The 22,817-nt window shown below is 42.8% G+C and overlaps 2 protein-coding genes across 2 annotated transcripts in view; both read right to left on the minus strand.

The window, feature by feature from the left end:
• LOC124550654 (golgin subfamily A member 6-like protein 22) overlaps window positions 1-6,117 on the minus strand; it is a 105,401-nt gene extending 99,284 nt beyond the window's left edge. The window contains exons 1-2 of the mRNA XM_047125378.1: window positions 5,971-6,117; window positions 2,144-2,332 (exon numbers count right to left, since the gene is read on the minus strand). Coding sequence (XP_046981334.1) covers window positions 2,144-2,332; window positions 5,971-6,117 — 336 coding nt within the window. The remainder of the gene's footprint in view (window positions 1-2,143; window positions 2,333-5,970) is intronic.
• Window positions 6,118-8,181: 2,064 nt separating this feature from the next.
• LOC124550655 (uncharacterized abhydrolase domain-containing protein DDB_G0269086-like) overlaps window positions 8,182-22,817 on the minus strand; it is a 48,377-nt gene continuing 33,741 nt past the window's right edge. Inside the window, exons 5-6 of the mRNA XM_047125379.1 lie at window positions 11,718-11,824; window positions 8,182-8,635 (exon numbers count right to left, since the gene is read on the minus strand). Coding sequence (XP_046981335.1) covers window positions 8,182-8,635; window positions 11,718-11,824 — 561 coding nt within the window. The remainder of the gene's footprint in view (window positions 8,636-11,717; window positions 11,825-22,817) is intronic.

Here is a 22,817-nt window from a genome sequence, read left to right on the forward strand (position 1 = left end):
GATCTTCCTGTATTTCGCTACAATTTTCTAATGCTGCAACTTCTCTGTATACTACAGCATCATCCGCGAAAAGCCGCATGGAACTTCCGACACATCTACTAGGTCTTTTATATATATTGTGAAAAGCAATGGTCCCATAACACTCCCCTGTGGCACGCCAGAGGTTACCTTAACGTCTGTAGACGTCTCTCCATTGATAACAACATGCTGTGTTCTGTTTGCTAAAAACTCTTCAATCCAGCCACACAGCTGGTGTGTGTAGTCTCGCATGACTCTTTAATATGCTCAGAGCTGCAGAAAGCGCCAGTCCGAGGAAAGCTGGCATCGAAGGGAAGCACAAAAAAGGAAAACGTCCAGTGCCAAGCGAATACGAGAGCTACGACAGTGTCCAAAATTAAATGAAGAAACGGCGCTAGCCCGTCAGGCATACGGCGACGATGTGAGAGAGTCTAAGTTTGTGACTTACCAAGTCTGTAAACATCACATTACTCTGTGCAACCAGTGCGTTACAGAGATCGGTAATTAAATTACATATAATTACGAAATACTTGTTACGCTTTTATCCTGACTTTATCACGAAAAATCTACGGTGCGGACCCGACAGGCGTAAACAGAATTTTTTTCTCGATAGAAGTCTCCACAGAGTTTGTAAAATATTGGACTGTCACCACACGATGGAATACTTTTCATTTCTGTTGCTCTATATAAAAACTTCTCCTGGAAGCGAAAGGCAGTCTGATCGACGCATATATTGTGAGCTACAGCGTTTCACGAACAACCGTTGCTGTTGTTGTTGTTGTTGTTGTCGTTGATGTTGTGGTTTTCGGTCCGAAGACAGATTTGACGCAACTACTCTATCATGGGCAAGTCTCTTCATCCCTGAATAACTACTGCGACCCTTAACCTTCTGAATCTGATTACCGTGTTCATTTCTTCGTCTACCTCTATGATTTTTACCCTCCAATACTAAATACGTGAGCCCTTGATGTCTCAGATTGTGTCCTATCAACTGATTCCTTCTTCTAGTTATGCTGTGCTAAAATTTCTTTTGTCACCAGCTCTATTCAGTTTATCCTCATTACTTACGTGACCTACCCATTTAAACTTCAGCATTCTTCTGCAGCATCGCATTTCAAAAGCTTCTATTTTTCTCTTTTCCAAACTGTTCATCGTCCATGTTTCACTTCCATACATTGCTACACCCCATACAAATACTTTCAGAAAAGACTTCCTGCCACTTAAACCTCTATTTAATATTAACAAATTTATCTTCTTCAGAAACGTCTTGTTGGCCATTGCCACTCAACATTTTATATCCTGTCTACTTCGGCCATGGTCAGTTCGTTTGCTACCCAAATGGTAAAATTCATCTGTTCCTTTTAGTGTCTCGTTTCCTAATCTCATTTTCTCACCATAACCTGATTTAATTCGACTACATTCCATTATCCTTGTTTTGCGTTTGTTGATGTGCATCTTATATCCACCTTTCAAGTCACTTTCGGTTTAGTTCAACTGCTCTTTCAAGTCCTTTGCTGTCTCTGACAGAATTACAATGTCACTGGCAAACCTCACAGATTTTATTTCTTCTCCCTGAAAATTAATTCTGACTCATAATGTTTCTTTGGATTCCTTTATTGGCTGTTCAAAGGACAGAATTAATAAATTTGGGGGTAGGCTACAGGCCACCCTCAGTCCCTTCTCAACTACTGCTTCCCTTTCAAGCCACTCAACTCTTATATCTGTCGTCTGGTTTCTGTAAAAGTAGGAAACGGCCTTTCACTCCCTGTATTTTACTCCTGCTGTCTTCAGTATTCCAAAAAGAAGATTCCAGTCAACATTGTCAAAAGATTTCTTTAAATCTACAATGCTGTAAATGTAGGATTGCCTTGCCTTATCCTATTTTCTAAGATATTTCGTAGGGTCAGTTTTGCCTCGCGTATTCCCACATTCCTGTGAAATACAAACTGATCTTCCCAGAGGTCGGCTTCTACCAGTTTTTCCATTCTTCATAAAGAATTCGCGTTAGTATTTTGGAACCATGAATAATTAAATTGATAGCTCGGTAATTTTCACACCTGATTAACTGTAGGATGTTGCAAACACAAGAAGCAGTTTCACTAGTCGTTCTCCGGTGAACACTCACCTTGCGGACGAGCGCCTGCTCCAGCTGCCTGGAGCGCTGTTCCAGCTGCAGTTCCAGTTCGGTCAGCGCCTCTGCTTGCGAAGCCAGCTGCTTCTCTCTGTCTGCCATCTTGCTCTCCATCTGCTGGAGTCTGGAGTCCAGGGCGTTCACGCTGCTCAGCTTGGAGTCAAGTTCCTCTTGTTGGCGCTCCTGGACAGATAAAACGAAGATGTAGAGCAGTGGAGACTCCAAGGGCGTCGGGCGGTTTGAGAATTCATAATCATCAGTGTCAAGTTACAGAACTCGAACATTTATTGAAGCAGTCGTCATTAAATACGTACACTGGAAAAAGTCTTGTGTTACGCCACTAATCCTATTCCAGAAAAAAAATTGAACATCACTGGAGCATCGACACATTACAGACAACTCACAAGGGAGGTCCGCAGGTGTGGGTCTGACATTTTGAAGCCAATTCACACGGTGAAGTAGGTTAGGGTCCAGGTATCACCTACTGCAGCCACTCAGCATTGTGAGAATGCGAGAAATCGAAAAAAATTTTAGAATTCCGTGTTACGGTCTAAAGCCTGTAAATAGTAAGTTTATGCAGACTTAGAGTGTAGCGCAGTGGATCAGATACCTTCCGGCAGTGCAGAAGATTGTGGTTTCGAATCTTCTCTTGGACTTGGAAATATTTCACTTCAAAACCTTTATGGTAATGGATTTGATCACTATTTTCATCGAATCAATTAGTTTGAATTTATTTTTTATTTATAGTATTTTGTCACGTAAGTTTAAACGTCTTACTAACTGTTTCAGTAACCCTTACTTTTTCACCCTGTTATTCTTTCTTCAGTTGGACTGGTTGTGCATGTGATTATAATTATCTTTATTTATTTGACACAGCACGTAAAAGTAGGAAAATGCTGACCCATCAGTTAAAAAACAAAAGACGAAGTAATCTATTTCTGTTGGCTGCTCATGAGGTCTAAAATGTATTCTTCGTTACAAGATGTGCATTTTTTCTGGTGGTGATCTTCATATAAACATTTAAGATGTAAATTCTTGTTACGTTCTGGACAATATAATGCAGATGAAGATTTAAACATAAGAAGGGATTACGTATAAAACGAAATTTAAGCAACGTGTGGAACAGAGGTAATGAATGTACAAGAACAAAAATGTACGATCATAAAATGGAAGATATTAAACAGAAGTGAATACATAAAAATAATTTAAATCACATGCACAAGGAGTCGAAACGAGAAAAGAATGACGAGAAGCAAAAATGAGAGCTAATGAAACAGTGAATACGAAGTTTAGAATGATGTCACAAAGGATTATAAATACAATATAACATTTAAATCAATTAATTGAATAAATATAGTGATCAAAGCTTTTCAATGAAGATTTTAAAATAAAAGATATCGAAGCACCTACCAGAATTCCAACCCACAACCTTCTGGATATCAGGAATGCACTTTCTCCTCCACACTACTTACTCAGTATACATAGTGCTACTATTTTTTTGGTTCTAGTCCATTACGTGACGTTCAGAAATTTTTTATCGATTCCTATCAAATGAGTGCTCACCCTGGTGAATGAATGTAAGATGTCCCCACAGTGTGGAACTCTCTTTGTCAGAAAAAAGTCAGGTCGTTCCCCTTTTGAGGAAAAGTCGTCAGACAGATGTGCACAACTGAAGTCGTATATCGACGATATTAATCTATTTTACAATTATTTTCGAGGATTTTAATATTTTTCGAGCATTAAAACACCTGATATTAGAATCAACATGGATTCCTCAAACAGCCAGCTAGCGAAATTCAAATTTTTGAGATCCAGAACTGAGTAAATAGTGTGTCCAAGATGATGATGTATCCCTTGATCCAGATGGTATTCAGTGCAGTTATGCAGTGTTGCCTAGTAAATAAATGAGCTTATGGAGTAATGACTTTGTGACTTGTTTGAAGGCATTGTAGCCAATGGGACTCAGCATTTGGTTCTTATGGTGGAGGAATCGGGCAGTGTGAGGTTTTTCAGAAGAATAGTTCATATGCTGAGGATGATCAAATTAAATGAAACAGAACTATGAGATATGCCACTAAGTGAAATAAATCCCTAATGAGATATGTATTGAAATTGGCTTGAAACTGTCTGATCGCATCAATGAATGGATTAACAACAAGCGCTAGAGTCTGGTTTGAGAAAGGAGTCAAAGAAATGATACAAAGTGGACTGCTAAGGAAGACATAGGTCAATTATTGCTGAAACGACTTCGCATGACGAGATTCAGAATTATAGCGGAAATACTCTTGGATAGAAATAAGTGCAAAGTGCACTCTCATTCTGTCTGGGAAACTGGTGCTTCGTTAAGAAAACGGCGACGTAATTTATATTGATTGGCTGGACTAGAAGCTGGACATCTCATTTAGGAGAACCATATTCTCTCGTGTGGTGATCAGTTAGTCAGTGGTGTCCAGTGTCACTTGTCATGTACTGGAGTATTAGTCACCATGTCTTCACATCATCTCGTGAACTAGGTAGGAAGAATTTCTCCACAGAAGTCAGTGGTCCCAGTAAACAATAGCTCCTTTACTCATTGCCTAGCAGTAATAAAACCACCGCCCACTGCAAACGTGAACTTTTTGGAGGTGCTACCACTGTTGCTCTTGTACTGTGAGTGTGGACCTAGCGTCTGAGTTGACCACGCCTACCCAGTGTCGAAGTCAGGATACTCCATGTTCTCAGACAGCTGTCATGAAACCCGTTTCACTGATATTATAGTACTTCTCATGGCGATCTTACTCTCCCCAACATTGAAAACTCATGTGCACTGTCCCTATGTCATGTTTCTGTTGTCAATGTATGCCTATTATTCTCGTGTGTAGGTTGGCGTACTTCACAGAAAATTTTAATGGTGAAGGCTGTGTTGTCGGTCAAGGGGCTATGTCGTAACTCTGATGAGATCTTACACATGCCAACAACTGACATACTTGCCCCATGCCCGGCCACTGTGGTCGAGCGGATCTAAGCGCTTCAGCCCGGAACAACGTGGCTGCTACTGTCGCAGGTTCGAATCCTGCCTTGGGCATGGATGTGTGTGATGTCCTTAGATTAGTTAGGTTTAAGTAGTTCTAAGTCAAGGGGAATGATGACCTCAGATGTTAAGTCCCATAGTGCTTAGAGCCATTTCAACCAACTTGCCCCATGGTTTCCATATAAACCTGTTGTACCGGGCTTGGCGACATTTCCTGCAAGACATTTGAAGTCCTAACATCAACAACACTTGTGCATTACCTCTAGGAAACGTTCGTGATACTGTTACATGGCATATGTCCATTACTCACATGCCAAATACCAGGTAGTCCAAGTGACAGAATTAGGAGTAAATGTCCTGTATATGAATGGGATACGTTGTGGCCCAGAAAGGGAATCAGTTATTAATGAGTTCCACAACAGATGTTGTGGATATATTGATCAGCGGACATAGTACCAAACTGGCAATGACTACTGTAGCTAGAAGAGACTATCAGTTGACAGAGTATGCTGGAGGATGGCTAGACTCGGGAAAGAATAATGGAATCTACAGCTCGGCCTTGTGCCTGCTGAGTACAGTGGTGGCCTCTTGGTTTACGGCCTAGTGTGATCTTCCTGCTCACTGAGCACCCCCATGAACCTGCACCAGTTAAGCCTCCAGCATAAAGTAGTGGAACCACAAGCTCAGCCTAAAGCTGCTGAGCGTGATGGCGACTGGAAAAGCCACTGTACAGTCTGTTCTCTACCTGCTTTCTGAGCACCTATGCGTACCTGCTGCTCTGAGACTCGCCGGCAGTGAGCGGTGGACTCACCAGCTCGGTCTCAAATTTACTCAGCGTTGCAGTGACTGTGACGGTCACCGTCGAGTCGGCAGCCCCGTGCACGTGTTCTGCCTGATGCCTGAGTACCTCTACACATCTGCATTTGTGTGCCCAAGCTGAGACCAGTGGACTCACCATCTGAGCTTCGGGCCACTTGAGTACGGCAGCTACTGTGGTGGTCACCAACAGTTGCCCACATCGAGCATATTCTCCACCTACTCTGACAGTGCCTCCGCATATTTATAGCTGTAAGTCAACATCAGTGAGAAGTGATTGTACCAGATCGGTTATATGCCACTGAGAGCAGTGGGAATAGTGGCAGACACCATACAGTCTGCATCGTCAAGTACGTCCTACCCGTGCTCAGTGAGTACCTCCACGTACCAATTGCTGTGGGACTCCCCATCAGAGAGTAGCGGATCCACTAGCTTGGCCTCAAGCCTGTCGAGCACAGCAGCCATTGCAATGACTGTCATATGCACAGCAGCGCTGAGCGTGTTCTGCTCCTGCTTCCTTTGAGCACCTCTGCATAGCTACAGTTGTGAGAGGCCCCAGCGGCGTGCAGTGGACTCACCAGCTCGGCCTTGTGCCTGCTGAGTACAGTGGTGGCCACTTGGTTTACGGCCTAGAGTGATCTTCCTGCTCCCTGAGCACCCCCATGAACCTGCACCAGATAAGCCTCCAGCATAAAGTAGTGGAACCACAAGCTCAGCCTCAAGCTGCTGAGCGTGATGGCGACTGCAAAAACCACTGCACAGTCTGTTCTCCGCCTGCTTTCTGAGCACCTATGCGTACCTGCAGCTCTGAGACTCGCCAACAGTGAGCGGTGGACTCACCAGCTCGGTCTCACATGTGCTGAGCATTGTGGTGACTGTGACGAAATGGTTCAAATGGCTCTAAGCACTATGGGACTTAACATCTGAGGGCATCAGTCCCTTAGTCTTAGAACTACTTAACCCTAACTAACCTCAGGGCATCACACACATCCAAGCCCGAGGCAGGATTTGAACCTGCGACTGTAGTAGCAGCGCAATTTCGGACTGAAGGGCCTAGATCCGCTCGGTCACAGCAGACAGCTGACTGTGACGGTCACTGTCGAGTCGGCAACCTCCGCCACATGATCTGCCTGCTATCTGAGTACCTCTACACATCTGCATTTGTATGCCCAGGCTGACCAGTGGACTCACCACCTGGGCTTTAGGCCACTTGAGTGTGGCAGCTACTGTGAGGGTCACTGTTGTGGACATAGTTCCACATAGTCAGCGCGTACACAACTTTTCCAATAGAGTGCACCCCGCTAAGCACAACAACGCAGGCGCAGCGCTCGTCCGTCTCCGCACTACGAGATGGCGCTGTCTTAGAGACGGACCAAATTCTGCTTCCTCCGATCTGCTTATTAATATGTAACACAGCCAATGAGATTGCTGCTAACGTAGAACCTTTTCTCCTCGCGGATCACACTCGGGCAGTGATACCTGAACGCGCGAGGCATTATAACAAGTGTACAGACCTCTGATTAGTCAGTATGCATTAGTCTGCATTTGCCTGCACCAGTCTGCATTAGTCTGCATGAGTCTGCATTAGTTTATAGTCAAGTTTCAGTCTGTGCCTAATAAGATTATCATATTCCTGCACAAAGCCATGAAGATAAATGAATAGACACTTTGTCAAACATCACAGATGTGTGAGAATAAGATTAACGTATCAAGACCAAAGGAACTTCAGATTGTCAATTGTAAATAGCATCCTGAACCAAGTTAAGTAATTTTTATGCTTGTTATTATTTTAATAAATGTGTGTGAAAATTAATCAAGTTCTGTTTACAGTTGGTCACTGTCAATCTGCTACTCTAAGCGTGCAAGTGGCATTTCTATTGTCTGACCTAACGGCAGAAGATAAACACGCCACGATAAGACCACGAGACATATTGCTGACACTGGCCTACTTCGTTAGAGTGACAAGTCAAATAATGTGATGGTGTGTGTACCGAAGGTCTTACAGTACGCACACCACAGTCACCATACAATTACCCACATCGAGCATTTTCTGCACGTGCTCTGACAATCCCTCCGCATATTTGTACCTCTAACGCACCATCAGTGAGTAGTGGTTGTACCAGATCGGCTATGTGCCATTGAGAGCAGTGGGAACAGTGGCAGCCTCGAGCACGTCCTACCCCTGCTCAGTGAGTACCTCCACATATCAGTAGGAGTGGGACACCCCATCAGAGAGTAGCGGATCCACTAGCTTGGCCTCGAGCCTGCCGAGCACAGCAGCCATTGGAATGGCACCTGCTTCCCCTGAGCACCTGTGCATAGCTACAGCTGTTAGAGGCCCCAGCGGACTCACCAGCTTGGCCTTGTGCTTGCTGAGCGCGGCGGCGACGGCGGCGGACACCATCTGGTCGGCGGCCCGCAGCACGTCCTCCGCCTGCTCCCGGAGCGCCGCCTCCGCGTGCTGCCGCAGCGCCAGCCGCGCCCCCGCCAGCGCCTGCAGCCTCTCCTCGTCCAGCTCCACCCTCAGCATCTGGCGCGCCTCCGCCACCGCCTCCTGCAGGTCGGCCTCCCTCCTGCCGCGCAGCCGCTGCTCCTCCGCACGGAGACGCTCTGCCGCCGCACGCCATTCCTCGTCCACTGTCTCCATAGCCAGTTTCCACCTGCCGTACGAATGTACACAATTCTCTTCGCAAAAGGTAATTTTCTGTGTCACAAACTGTTAAGACTATGTGTGACTGCCATAATCTAAAAAGTCTATTTTCACAGCACAAAGATTTTTTTGGAATGGAACCATTGAAAATACAGTGCGTCAGCAAAGTCTGCCCACAGTGGAAAGTTCCGCATGTCATGCCCTGCGGGACTTGTCAGTTTGGCAACATATTCATGCTGCTGTATAATCTAGAGGCCAGGATCCATTGCTAGTGGGTGCAGTAATTTTGGGAGATGGGATTCTACAACATTGCAATTAAAGTAGTAAGTGGGTATGTTGAGTGCAGTTGCAGATAATTTAATGATGTTTTTTTATTTTCTTATAACAGTTATTTCTTATAAACAGTTATTTTCTTATAAACAGCTAGACTGCACACACAAGTCACTTACTTACTAAATTTTTTTTATAAACGGATGCAAGCCAACACTATCATAAAAAATACAAATTTTTAAAAATTTTCAACTAAAATTCTATGTTGTGAATGACATGTTAAATTCTTTTTACCATACATTACCACACACATAAACGTTTTTTTCTGAATTTTATCATTAAAATTTGCACACAACTTCATTCTAGTTTTCTGAGTAGATAACACATTCATTCTTCTAGACATATTTATAACAGACAGGATAATTTTCAATAAAGATGAGTGGACTCACATTAACGTCACCGTTCATTTGTGTAGTTCTCTTAAAATCTAAGAAAGCATCATAAGCTTTTTAATAATTATTTGGTGGATCTAGATTCCACATTTTTTGAAGAAAAATCTCTTTCTTCCATTTGTAATATAGATATTCTGTAATTTAACATGATCGATTAAGGAAGATTATTTTTAAGGAAGATTATTTTTAAAAATTTTCAACTAAAATTCTGCAGCTACACAAAAAACTCCAGATCACGAAATTCGTTATCATTACTTTTAGTTCTTTTAATTCATTTATATTTTAATTTAATTTCACCATCTTTAAAAATTGGAAGTCCCAGTTATCTATTATTTTATTGAACCTTTCTGACAAAAAATTTTTTAATTTATTATCGAGCTCAAGAGAAGTTTTATCACCATATCTAGTTTCTAAACATTCACAATCGGTAATGTAATAACACTCATTTACCTCAAGGTCACTAATCTTTTTAAACTGATTAAAATTGCTTGCATTATTGAGCTTCTTCAGTAGAGTGTCTATTTATATAGAACAAAATTTTAATAATTATAATTTGCCAGTTAATAATTTACCTACAAATTTACAAAATTACATTAAAGCCTATTCGTTACTTTTAAAAGTTTATCACTCTATAACCAAAGCGTTGGACGAAGTAGAATACAACAAAATGCAACTAACTAATTTATTCTATTTATATAAGGAATGTGGTACGAATTTTTTATTTACATTAGAAGGTGTAGATAAATTATTTAATTTTTAATATTCATAAGGCACTGTATCATTATTTCTTTAGAACAACTCTTTTATCAGACTGAAATGAAAATTCTTTCTTAACCTGTTACTTTTTAGTATGAACATCTCTGGTCATCTGATTGTATTTTAAATGTATCTTTTATTTTACTTCACTTTCTATTAGCCTTATCATAGATTCGCCATTCAACTTTTGAATATTCTTGTAATTTAATGTGAATCCTTTCACCTTCATTTCTGTTTTTCCGTCATTTATCTCATAATAGTAACTTTTTGGAACTGTTGAAGCCCAATCTGTAATCCAATTATTTCCTAAGTAATTTGTCCATTCACCTAACATACAACCTGTTTCCACAGTATTTTTACCATTATCAATATATACTACTCTGGATACAGAAAATGTTCGATTGCTGTCCTGGCCAGCACATTCTGCAGATCTTTCACCAATTGAAAACGTGTGGTCAATGGTGGCCGAGCAACTGGCTCGTCACAATACGCCAGTCACTACTCTTGATGAACTGTGGTATCGTGTTGAAGCTGCATGGGCATTTTTACCTGTACACACCATCCAAGCTGTGTCTGACTCAATGCTCAGGCGTATCAAGGCCGTTATTACTGCCAGAGGTGGTTGTCCTGCGTACTGATTCCTCAGGATCTATGCACCCAAATTGTGTGAAAATCACATGTCAGTTCTAGTATAATATATTTGTGCAATGAATATCATCTGCATTTCTTCTTGGTGTAGCAATTTTAATGGCCAGTAGTGTAATATGAACACCATACCTCAAGAGCATAGACAAAGACATAGTGGCAAATCACAGGAGAAATTTTCGCAAATAGCCTACAGTTGCGTGAACCATCGGCTTTGATCCATAGAGATCCATAGAGGAGGCGGCGGTTAGCACCCCGTATGCAAGCCGACCACGGCCGAGCGAATTTCCTGTCATGTCACGGAACTTTTATGGTGCAAACTTAACATGTCTCCATACTGGGGTTTCTAAATGGTGACAGGCAGCATACGTAAGGCAAGTCACTGAATTTTCTCGTCTATTTTATGGTGAAATCAATGAATAACTTTTCCAAATCTATGAAATTACCACCGAAATAGCTGCCAACCTCCGTTTCCAGCTGTAGCCTTATGCTTTTAAAACGAATGTTGTACCGACGACAGCACTGAGTTTTACTGTGTTGGTCCACATGTTTTCAGTGTCGCAGTTCTGTGTAACCCGAAATGAACAAGTGTGTGATAGGATGGAAGAGAAGGAATACATGTTGTTGTTATTCTGTCTCCAGAAAGGGCATTAAACTTTTTCCAAAACTGTACAGCTGACTAGTGTTAGTGATATAGATCTTCGGTTCTATGCATCAACTTCATGATATTTTGCACAGTACATTTTACATTTCTACTATAATTTAGGACCTGCAGAACAGATGTTACTTTGACATATGGTGGTGCTATCCATTGAACTATCACGTCAAGTTCCTCCCGGATCGAGCAGCGTGGAGAAAGATGAAGGACAGCAATGAAAATGTCAACTGACCATTGATACAAAAAATTAGAAGAAGAACAAAGAAATATGCAGAGCAGTGGATGCCGCTATTCTGCCGCCCCCTCCTTACCTGGACTCCCGGTAGCTTTCCTCTTCCTTCCGCTTCTGCAGGCGTTCTTCAAACGCGTTCTGCTCGGCCTCCAGCGCCTCGCGCACCTGCCGTACTATGTCTTCCGCCTGAAACACACACAGGGAAAGGTTCATCTCCGACACTGGCGTGGACATTTCCTGATCCCCGCGACCATTCTTCAGACTCACACCATCTGAATTCCCCTTAACTTGATCCTTATCCAGTTCAACCTTCGTTATGGTGTTTCGCTGAAAAGAACGTTACTGTACAATAGACTGAGGTAAGAAAAATCATGCGATAGCGATGTGCACACATATAGATGGCACCAGTATCGCGTGAACTAGGTATAAAACGGCAGTCTATTTGTGTGGTTGTAAACTATACTCAGATGATTCATGTCAAAATGTTTCCGACGTGATTATGGCCCCACGACGGTAACTAATAGGGTTTGAACGCGGAGAAGCACTCCATTTCGGAAATGGTTTGGGAATTCAATATTCTCAGATTCCCAGTATCAAGACTGTGCTAAGAATCCCACATTTCAGGCATTGCTTCTCGCCACGGGCAACGCAGTGGTCGAGGGCCTATGCTTAACGAGCTAGTGCAGCGACGTTCGCGTACAGTTGGCAGTACAGACAAGCTCAAAATTGAAATGGCTCTGAGCACTATGGAACTTAACATCTGAGGTCATCAGTCCCCTAGAACTTAAAACTACTTAAACCTAACTAACCTAAGGACATCATACACATCCATGCCCAAGGCAGGATTCGAAACTACGACCGTAGCGGTTGCGCGGTTCCAGACTGAAGCGCCTAGAGCCGCTCGGCCACACCGCCCGGCAAAAAACAGACAAGCAACACTGTGTGAAATAACCGAAGAAATCAAAGTCGGACATACGACGAACATATCCGCTAAGATAGTGTGGCGGAAGATGGCGTTAATGGGCTATGGCAGCAGACGACCGACGCAAGTGTCTTTACTAACAGTACGACATTGCCTGCAGCGCCTTTTCTGGGATCGTGGCCATATCGGTTGGACCCTAGACGAGTGGGTCAGTAAGTGCCGATTTCAGTTCGTAAGAGTTGACGGTAGGATTCGAGTCTGGCGCAGACCCCACGAAGCCATTGACCCAATTTGTCAACAAGATAGTGTGCAAGCTGGTGGTGCCTCCATAACGATGTGGGCTGTGTTTACATGGAATATACTGGGTCATCAAGTCCAAATGAACAATCACTGACTGGAAATGGTTACGTTCAGCTACTTGGCGACCATTTGGAGCCATTCACGCACCTCATGTACCCATACAATGATCTCATGTCACCAGGCAACAAATGTTCACGAATGATCTGAAGAATATTCTGGACGATTTGAGCGGATAGCCCGACACGAAGCCCATTGAACGTTTATCGGATATAATCGAGAGGTCACTTTGTGCACAACATCCTGCACAGGCAATACTTTCGCAATTATTGACGTCTGTAATGGCAGTATGGCTCTATATTTCTGCACGAGGCTTCCAACGACTCGTTGAGTCCACGCCACGTCTACACTCGTGCGCATAAATTGAGGATAATGCTGATACACGGTGAAACAACGCTCTGGTGGGCGGTTTGCGGGTTTAAATCACCTCGGGAATGACCATGCGGTGGCGCTCGCAGTAGTCCACATACGCAGCGGTGTGTCGGTGCAGTGAGTAAATGTGCAGACGTTTTCAGACGTGCTAATGGTGACTGAGTGTTGAAAGTGGCTCAAAGAACACATATTGATGACGTTATGAGGGGTAGAATACTAGGCTGGTCAAACACAGCAGATCGTAGCACGGGCCCTCCATGTGCCACGAAGTGTGATCTCCATATTATGGCAACGATTCCAGCAGACAGGAAACGTGTCCAGGCGCTACAGTACGGGACGTCCACAGTGTACAACACAAGACCGATATCTCATCATCGGTACCCGCAGACGGCCACGGAGTACTGCAGGTAGTCTTGCTCAGGGCCTTACAGCAGCCACTGGAACAGTTGTCTCGAGACACACAGTCTACAGACGACTGAACATACGTGGTTTATTCGCCCGGAGACCTGCAAGGTGCATTCCACTGACGCCTAGTCACAGGAGAGCCCGTAAAGCCTGGTGTCAGGAACACAGTACATGGTCATTGGAACAGTGGTCCCAGGTTATGTTCATGGACGAGTCCAGGTCTAGTCTGGACAGTGATTCTCACCGGGTTTTCATCTGGCGTGAACCAGGAACCAGATACCAACCCCTAAATGTCCTTGAAAGGGACCTGTTGGGAGGTCGTGGTTTGATGGTGTGGGGTGGGATTATGATTGGTGCACGTACACCCCTGCATGTCTTTGAAGAGGAAGTGTAACAGGTCAGGTGTATCGGGACGCCATTTTGCACCAGTATGTCCTCCTTTCCAGGGGTGCAGTGGGTCCCACCTTCCTCCTGATGCACGATAACACACGGCTCCACCGAGCTGCCATCGTGGAGGAGTACCTTAACACAGAAGATATGAGAAGAATGGAGTGGCCTGCCCGTTCTCCAGACCTAAACCCTATCGAGTACGTTTGGGATGCTCTAGGTCACTTCAGGAGCTCCAACAGCCACTGGTGCAAGAATGGGAGGCTATACCCCAGGAGCTGCTCGACCACCTGATCCAGAGTATGCCAACCCGTTGTGCGGCCTGTGTACGTGTGCATGGTGATCATATCTCATACTGATGTCGGGGTACATGCGCAGGAAACAGTGGCGTTTTGTAGCACATGTTTTTCGGGACGTTTTTCTGAACTTATCACCAATACCGTGGACTTACAGATCTGTGTCCTGTGTGTTCCCTATGTGCCTATATTATTAGCGCCAGTTTTGTGTAGTGCCACGTCGTGTGGCACAACATTCTGGAATTATCCTTAATTTATGAGCATGAGTGTAGATGACACGAGTATTGCGTACACAAGGTATAAAATGGCATTCGATTCGTATAGCTGAAAACTGTACTCAGATGATTCATGTCAAAAGGTTTCCGACGTGGTAATGACCGCACGATGGTAACTAATAGAGTTTGCCGGCCGCTGTGGCCGAGCGGTTCTAGGCACTTCAGTCCGGAACCGCGCTGCTGCTACGATCGCAGGTTCGAATCCTGTCTGGGGCTGGGATGTGTGTGATGTCCTTAGGTTAGTTAGGTTTAAGTAGTTCTAAGTCTAGGGGACTGATGACCTAAGATGTTAAGTCCCATGGTGATTAGAGCCATTTTTTGAGTTCTTTGAAGGGTATTGAAGGCTTATGCTTAAAATGTGAACAAAGAAGTTTAAAAAAATGAGGTCGGTATCTTTTGGGTGACCATTCGTATTTGGAACAGATGAAGAGAAATTGATAATAATAAAAGATTACAATTAAAATGCACTGCGCAACATGCTTAGAGACATTTGAACCATTTTTAATAGAGTTTGAACGCGGAATAGTAGTTAAGCTGGACACATGGGCACTCCATTTCGGATGTGGTTGGAAATTCAATATTTCGAGATTCCCAGTATCAAGATAGAGAATACCACATTTCAGGCATTGCCTCTCGCCACGGACAACACAGTGGTCGAGGATCTTTCCTTAACGAGCGAGAGTAATGGCGTTTGCGCAGAGTTGTCAGTGCAAACAGACAAGCAACACTACGTGAAATAACCACAGAAATTAATGTGGGACGTAAGACGAATGTATCTGTTGAGATGGTGCAGTGAAATCTGGCGTTAATGTGGTATGTCAGCCAACAACTGACGAGAGTGCCTTTACTAACAGTACGAAGTCGCCTGCAGCGCCTTTCCTGGGCTCGTCACCATATCGACGGGACCATAGACGAGTGGGTCGGAGGAGTCCCGATTTCAGGTGTTAAAAGTTACCGTAGGACTCGAGTCTGGAGCAGACCTCACGAAGCCATGGACCCAAGTTGTCAGCCGGCCGCTGTGGCCGAACGGTTCTAGGCGCATCAGTCCGGAACCACGCGGCTGCTACGGTCGCAGGTTCGAATCCTGCCTCGGGCATGGATGTGTGTGATGTCCTTAGGTTAGTTAGGTTTAAGTAGTTCTAAGTCTAGTGGACTGATGACCTCAGATGTCAAGTCTCATAGTGCTTAGAGCCATTTGAACCATTTGAACCCAAGTAGTCAACAAGACAGTGTGTAAGCTGGTGGTGTATCCATAACGGTGTGGACTGTGTTTACATGGAATAGACTGGATCCTCTGGTCCAACTGAACCAATCATTAACTGGAAATGGTTATGTTCGGCTACTTGGCTACCATTTGCAGCTATTACGCACTTTATGTTCCCATAAATTGATCTCATGTCACAGGGCCGCGATTGTTCACGACTGGTTCGAGGAACGTTCGGGAAAATTCGAGCGAATGATTTGGCCACCAGATAGCCCGACACGAAGCTCATCGAACATTTATGTATGGGACATAATCGAGAGGTCAGTTCGTTCAATAAATCCGGCACGGGCAACACTTTCGCAATTATCGACGGCTGTATAGGCAGTATGGCTCCACATTTCTGCATGACACTTCCAACGGCTTGTGAGTCCATGCGACGTCCAGTTCCCGCGCTACACGGGGGGGGGGGGGGGGGGGGGGAGGGGGGCGGGGGGGGGGGGGGAGGTCCGACGTGGTACTAGGAGGTCTCCCACTACTTTTGTACCTCAGTGTAGGTCAGAAACGAAAGCCCCCCCCCCCCCCCCCCCCCTGTATCTTTAACAGTTGTTGTTGTTGTTGTCTCTCAGGTATACTCGGGGTGATTGCTTATTGGCGTGCTTCTGGGTGTTCTGTTGAGCTGGTTGTTTTGTTTTTATGCGCTGCTCTCCTGAACACCCAGGAACACACGATTGTCGTTGTCTGAAGACCGGTTTGATGCACCTCTCTGCGCTACTGCGTCCTGTGTAAGAGTCTTAATTTCTGCATCACTACTGCGACCTACATCCTACTGAATCTGCTTACTGTATTCATCTCTTCGTCTCCCTCTGCATTATTTTTACCTCTCACACTTCCATCCATCACCAACACTGGCGAATCCTTGACTCAGGACGTATTCTATCCACCAGTCCACTCTGTTATTTACATTGTGCCATATATTTGTATCCTACTCTATTCTGATCAGTGCCTATTCATCACTCATCTACATATTCTCAGCACTCTTCTGTAGCACCAAATTTCTAAAGCTTCTATTCTGTTCTGATCTGAAGTTCTTATGGAGCTATTTCACTTCTCTACGTGACTACACTGCTAACCAATGACTTAACAAATACTTCCTACCATCCACATCTCTATTCGATGTTTACAAATTCGACTTTTTCAGAGTTCGTTTTCTACGTATTGACAGTCCGTGTTTTGTATATCTCTATTTTGGTCATCATCAGCTGTTCTGCTGCCTAAATAGCAAAATACATCTAATACTTGCACAGTCTCATTTTCTCAGCAAATTGCCGCAGGATCGCCTGATTTAGTTCTACTGCATTGCATTACCCTTGTCTTACTTTTGTAGATGTTCATCGTGTACCCTCGTTTCAAGCCACTATACATTCAGTTCAGCTGTTCCTGAACGTCCTTCCGTGTCTCTGACAGAATTAGAATGTCATCATCAAATCTCAAAGTTTTCATTTCTGGTACTCGAACATTAATTTCCTTAACAAAGTTTTCCTTGATTTCCTTGGCCGCTTGTTCGTTGGGTTGCAATTGAAAAGTAGATATAGCATGTCCACAAGACACCGTACGCCTCTTGTGTTACAAGGACACAATATGAGAATCAGATATGTTGATTTACAAGAAGCCAATATGACAAATGAAGTTCAGAACTCAAATATCAATCACCCAAAGCGTGTCGATACAACTCTCAAACATTCTCGAGTAGTTTTCTAAGTGTCTTTAATAGAGTAAAGTGTCAGCTTTTTAGACAGGCGGCGTGGCTCTGTGGAAGAATGCTCTCCTGCCTTGTGGGCGGCCCAAGTTCGAGTCCTGGCTGAGGATATTAAAAAGAAAGTGTATGTTCTACGGGCGTTATCGTGAAGCATAAAATACATAATGATGAAAAAAAGGAATTTTTAATGTTTTTTAATTTAAACTATCCTCTTTAACAATATTTTATAAAAGATCACTAATTACGAATTTATATTTGCTGTAAAAACTGGATTTTTGTGTGCGATAAATAACTAGAAACCACAAGACGTACATTTTTCGTAAAAATGGTGTTTAGATAGTTGTTAATTAGCATATATTTGATGAATTTTATATTTAAATGACATAGGTATTGGAACTGTATGGAAAAAAGAAGAAATAATGATTGAAACAACAGTTGAACCTGTGATCCAGACACTATGTCTCGAGCGCTATCGATTTTATTCCAGTTTTATGTATTTCGTGCATCACAGAAATGCTCATACAGCATGCATCTGTGTTGAAAACTTTTCTTTAGCGAGGAATTGAAGCCAAGCCGCCAGCAAGCAAGGATTCTACGATGTAACCAGGTTGCCAGTCGAAAGTTCGAACACACTTTTGGACAGGGTTCTCAAACTTTTTGTCACGTGTAACATTTGACTTTTTTAGAAATTTGGGTGTACGTCTACATCTTGTTCATTCTTTAACTAAACCTGCTTTGTTTGGGTGGAGGGGGAGAGGTTGAGCGATGATTGCCGCCGGGGAAGGAACGGTAGGGTGGGGGGGGGGGGCAATACTTTTCGCCATATTGCTCAGTTCTGACAACACACATACGGTTTTTGCGTCGTACCAGTCAGGTATTATGTACGGTAGGAATCTGACACACACAAGTAATAACGTTTCATGGAAGCATTTTTTTACACAGTCCTTTATGTGGTACTTATTTGTAGCAAATAATGTGAAATTACATTATCCTGGTTGTGATACAACTATTCACTGAATAAGAAGGGAATGACATCTACAATGTTTATTAAACTTGTACATTACAAAAAATTTGAACCAGATGTGCAACAGAGCATTAAACTGTGTAGTATAGTAAATTAGAGACAAATAAAAAAACGGAAGAAAGTCAAATCGAATCTATTGTCACCGTTAAATCGAACTTAAAAATCTGTAATTAGTCAGATTTCAAATTTAGATTCTGATGAAAGAACATCTACAAGTTTCAGTTGGAAGCACGCTGTCGTTTAGTTTTAATTGTACTTCAAAGTCTGGCTCGATTCAGCTCAATTTAACTCCCAAGTTTTCTTCAGTACTAAATCTGTTTTTGTAATTAATGTATAAGAAGTCAGACGACCCACATCTCGCACGTGTACCTAGCAACAAACGGCACCAAAAATTGGATTGTTTGTTTGAAAAGAGTATGGTATTCTGTTTTCGTCCACATCCAAAAAGAGAGCAGAATTTTCTTTTTGAAACCACCTTCCATTCAACTGTCGCTAGTCACGACGATGAAAGTTTCTTTCGTGATTACTTCTTCAGGTACTTTTCCTGAAAATGGATTTCTTATACAGTCATATTTTGTGTAATCATCTGGACAGTACTTTTCAAAACCTCTCTGAAGATCCCGAGTTCGAGTCTTGGTCCGGCACATAGTTTTAATCTGCCAGGAAGTTTCACATCAGCGCACACTCCTCTGCAGCGTGAAAATCTCATCCTTTGTGAAGGGCCTTTAAATGTATAATAATGTCTTGAACTAAATCTTCCATGGGAGCAAGTTCATTGTCTTTCAAAAATGATATAAGGATAGGGAATGCGAAAAAGTTATTGTTCAGCACTTCAGAACTAAACAAAGTCAACTTTCTATAGAATGACGAAATTCTTTTACCGGCTAAGAAAGCTGTTGTGCCTAGTTTTGTAGGCCCATTTTCAGTATGTGAAGTCTGTCAGAGATATCAGCTAAATAGTCCAACCTTGGTAACCACTGATCATCGGGGATAAAAAGTTTCATGTCATTGTTTTTGTCACTGAGAAAAATAAAATCCTCGGACCTCATTTCAAGTAATCGGTTTAAAATATTACCCTGGGACAGCTGTCTTACGTGAGTATGAAGAAGCTAACATTTAATAGCTTGAATTGAACGTGAGTTTAGAACCCTTACTGAGGTGACGTTTGTAATCTTTAGACCATCTGTCAAAACTATATGAAGAGTTTCCGGTATATCCTCAGAAGCCAGCGCTTCTCGGTGTACTACATGGTGTGTGCTTTGACAATCAGGCGCAACTTTGTCATTTTTGCTGCCAGTGCTGCTAAGCGTAGCATTGCCATCCCTTCCGATACATCGGGACCGTCAGCGTTATGGACCTTCCTGTCCCGACATCCCGACAGGATCCAGCATTGTCCCGATTTTTTGAAATCCTGTTACGAGATTGGCTCAAGAACTGAAGTAATGCCATCCGTTAGCGCAGCATACAAATGCAGCCTCAATTGGTTATATTAATGTCAACGGGTTTATGTTGACAACGTCGTCTCATAGATGGTGTTGCATGTTGCGTATCCTGTATCGACGATGCAGGCACCTTCTAGATATGGCGCCATGATTCAAGAAATACTGCGAATTCTATTAGACAAATTAATCGCTGGTTGTGAAGACAATACCGATATCAGTTTCGGACGGCTTCATCGAGGCGGCCAGCGGAATATGTTTCACCAGATTAAAGAAGAACTAGACAAAACTGTAGAAGGAATTGGATGCCCTGCCCATATTCTCCACAACACCGTATCAAGAGCTGCTGGAGTATTAGCTGTCAACACTGAAATAATTGTCATGAAAATATTTAATTATTTTTAAATATGCACGGTAAGGACAGAGAAGCTGAAAGCGTTCTGCTTATACGTTGATGTCAGTCATCTCCCCTCTCACTCAAAAACAAGATGGCTGTCATTAATGCCCATAGTTGAGAGAATTCTTAATCTTTGGATTAGATTAAACAATTTTATGACGCCGAAGGCAAGCCAGCTAAAATAATTTGAAATTTTTTCAGTAGTCCGATCACTGAAATTTACATGTTTCTGCAGTGAAACTTAGCTCTGCGAGAAAAAATATAAAAATCGTCGAGAAGAATAAGGTGTCAATAATTGAAATAAGAAATATATTGATCGACACTCAAAGATGTCTCACTGGAAGGAAGACTGACAATTTCATTGGCATGCAAACAAAGATGAATTTCAACAAACTAAAGAATCAGTACCCTAACGAAGAAATAATTACTTTTGAATTCGAAATTTGAAGACCAGAAAACGGCTTTTTCCACCAGAGCATTTGACTGCTTAGAGAAATGGGCTATTTCTTTTAATAAATATCAAGTATTTGATTGGATGACGCCATCTGAAACCCTAAACTGGTTGATGATTCAAAAACTATTGTATAACTGACTAAAACTGGTATGAAGATATCTTGTTCCCCGGAATATATGTATCTGAAGGGCTTTTTAGAAATTAAGCGTGACTCAGAAGAGTGGAAGTCTAAACGATCTGTGGAAGAAAGGTGGATTTACTTTCTTAAGGAAACCGAAAATCGTAAACACAAATGCCAACTGCTGAAATTGTGGGAGTTCTTGTTTTCTATTACCGCACATAACGCCACTATAGAAAGAGAATGTAGGCAAACTGAGGAGCTACTTAACTGAAAAGTAGCGGGTCCGGTCTCGTAAACTGACATACGGCCGGGAGAGCGATGTGCTGACCACATGCCCCTCCATCTCCGCATCCAGTGACGCCTGTGGGTGAGGATGACACGGCGGCCGGTCGGTGCCGTTGGGCCTGCCGAGGCCTGTTCGGACGGACGTTTTTGTGGGCTTTTGCTACTGAGTTCGTTGTCGCTCCTTAGCAAGTGTTGCCCATCGTCGTCAGAGTACGGATCAAGAATTTTTCGAAGGATTCTTCTGTATTATCTCCATTTGTCCTACTCTCAGTAACGTAATATGCTCTGTTGGTTTGGCTCCTCGAGGTCTTATTACAATGGTATAATATTTAGTTACAGAAGCCTTTGCAGAGTAGGCATTCAGTCACAGACTTTTAGTCTGTGGTACCATTTGTTTCTTTATGCAGTCCTTTGATCTAAGTGACATCTCTTATATCTTTGATTTTTTTGAACTTTTTTGAGCCTCTCAAAGTCTGTTTATAATTATTTTGAGGCACCTAGTGTGTTACTTATTTATTTCTACTTGTAAGTCGTTATTTTTAGGAATGTTTCCTAACAATTTTTCTATATAATTCCTCAGAGTTATGGCTGAATTTGTGTATCTGGTAAATATCTCTAGGTCACTAGCGAAAGAGAAACTGTTGGTTTTGAATCCTTTCTCTTATAGTCCTAGTTTTACATTATTTACATCTGTCTTTGGTAGTGCTTCTTACCACTCTCGGATGATTTTTATTTTTCAAGCCAGTTACAGTACGCGGGTGACGGTTCATCTTCCTGCCTGACACCTGTTATTGTTTCGGATGATTCGGAGATTTTTGCGAGAAATTTCAGTTAAGATTTCCTGTTTGTGAAGGATTCCTGAACCAAATAATTAACTTCATCATCGATACCGAATTCATGGAGTGTGGGAGTGGGGTTGATCTGTCAGTGGAATCATTTGCTGTCGTAGAAGTATTGGTTACCGTCACTCCCTTTCGATGTAACGCTCCAAAATTAATCCATTTGCATCCCAGAAGCAAATAAGCATGACTTTTCCAGCAGACGGTTGAGTGCGGAATTCTTTTGGTTTCAGCAATGAGCCGTGGCGCCATTCCTTGCTTGATCTTTCCGTTTCTTGTTGGCGATAATGGAACAGAGCCTCATCGCCTGTAACAATTTTTCTCAAAAATGCGCTTCACCTACGTCGTGGAAACGATGCAAAAGTTCTTCATAGGCATCTTGCAGACATCTTATTGAAGTGCAATAGGTTGTGAATAATAGTATGTGCTGAACCAATACCACTCTTCAAATTTGCGGGTATTTTGTTCAGAGATTCAGTCTGTTCTCCTTTAGAAGCTCCTCCACTAAAACAATGTTCTCGCCTATCACTACGTGGTGAGCATGTCCTGGTCTTGACAGACGCTACACAGCTTTTAAAGTTTGTACACCGCTCATACACGTGCTGCAACGATAAACACGAATCACCGTGCTGCGCTGTAATTCTGC

Source organism: Schistocerca americana, chromosome 9, assembly GCF_021461395.2.
Source record: "Schistocerca americana isolate TAMUIC-IGC-003095 chromosome 9, iqSchAmer2.1, whole genome shotgun sequence".
Lineage (NCBI taxonomy): Eukaryota > Metazoa > Arthropoda > Insecta > Orthoptera > Acrididae > Schistocerca > Schistocerca americana.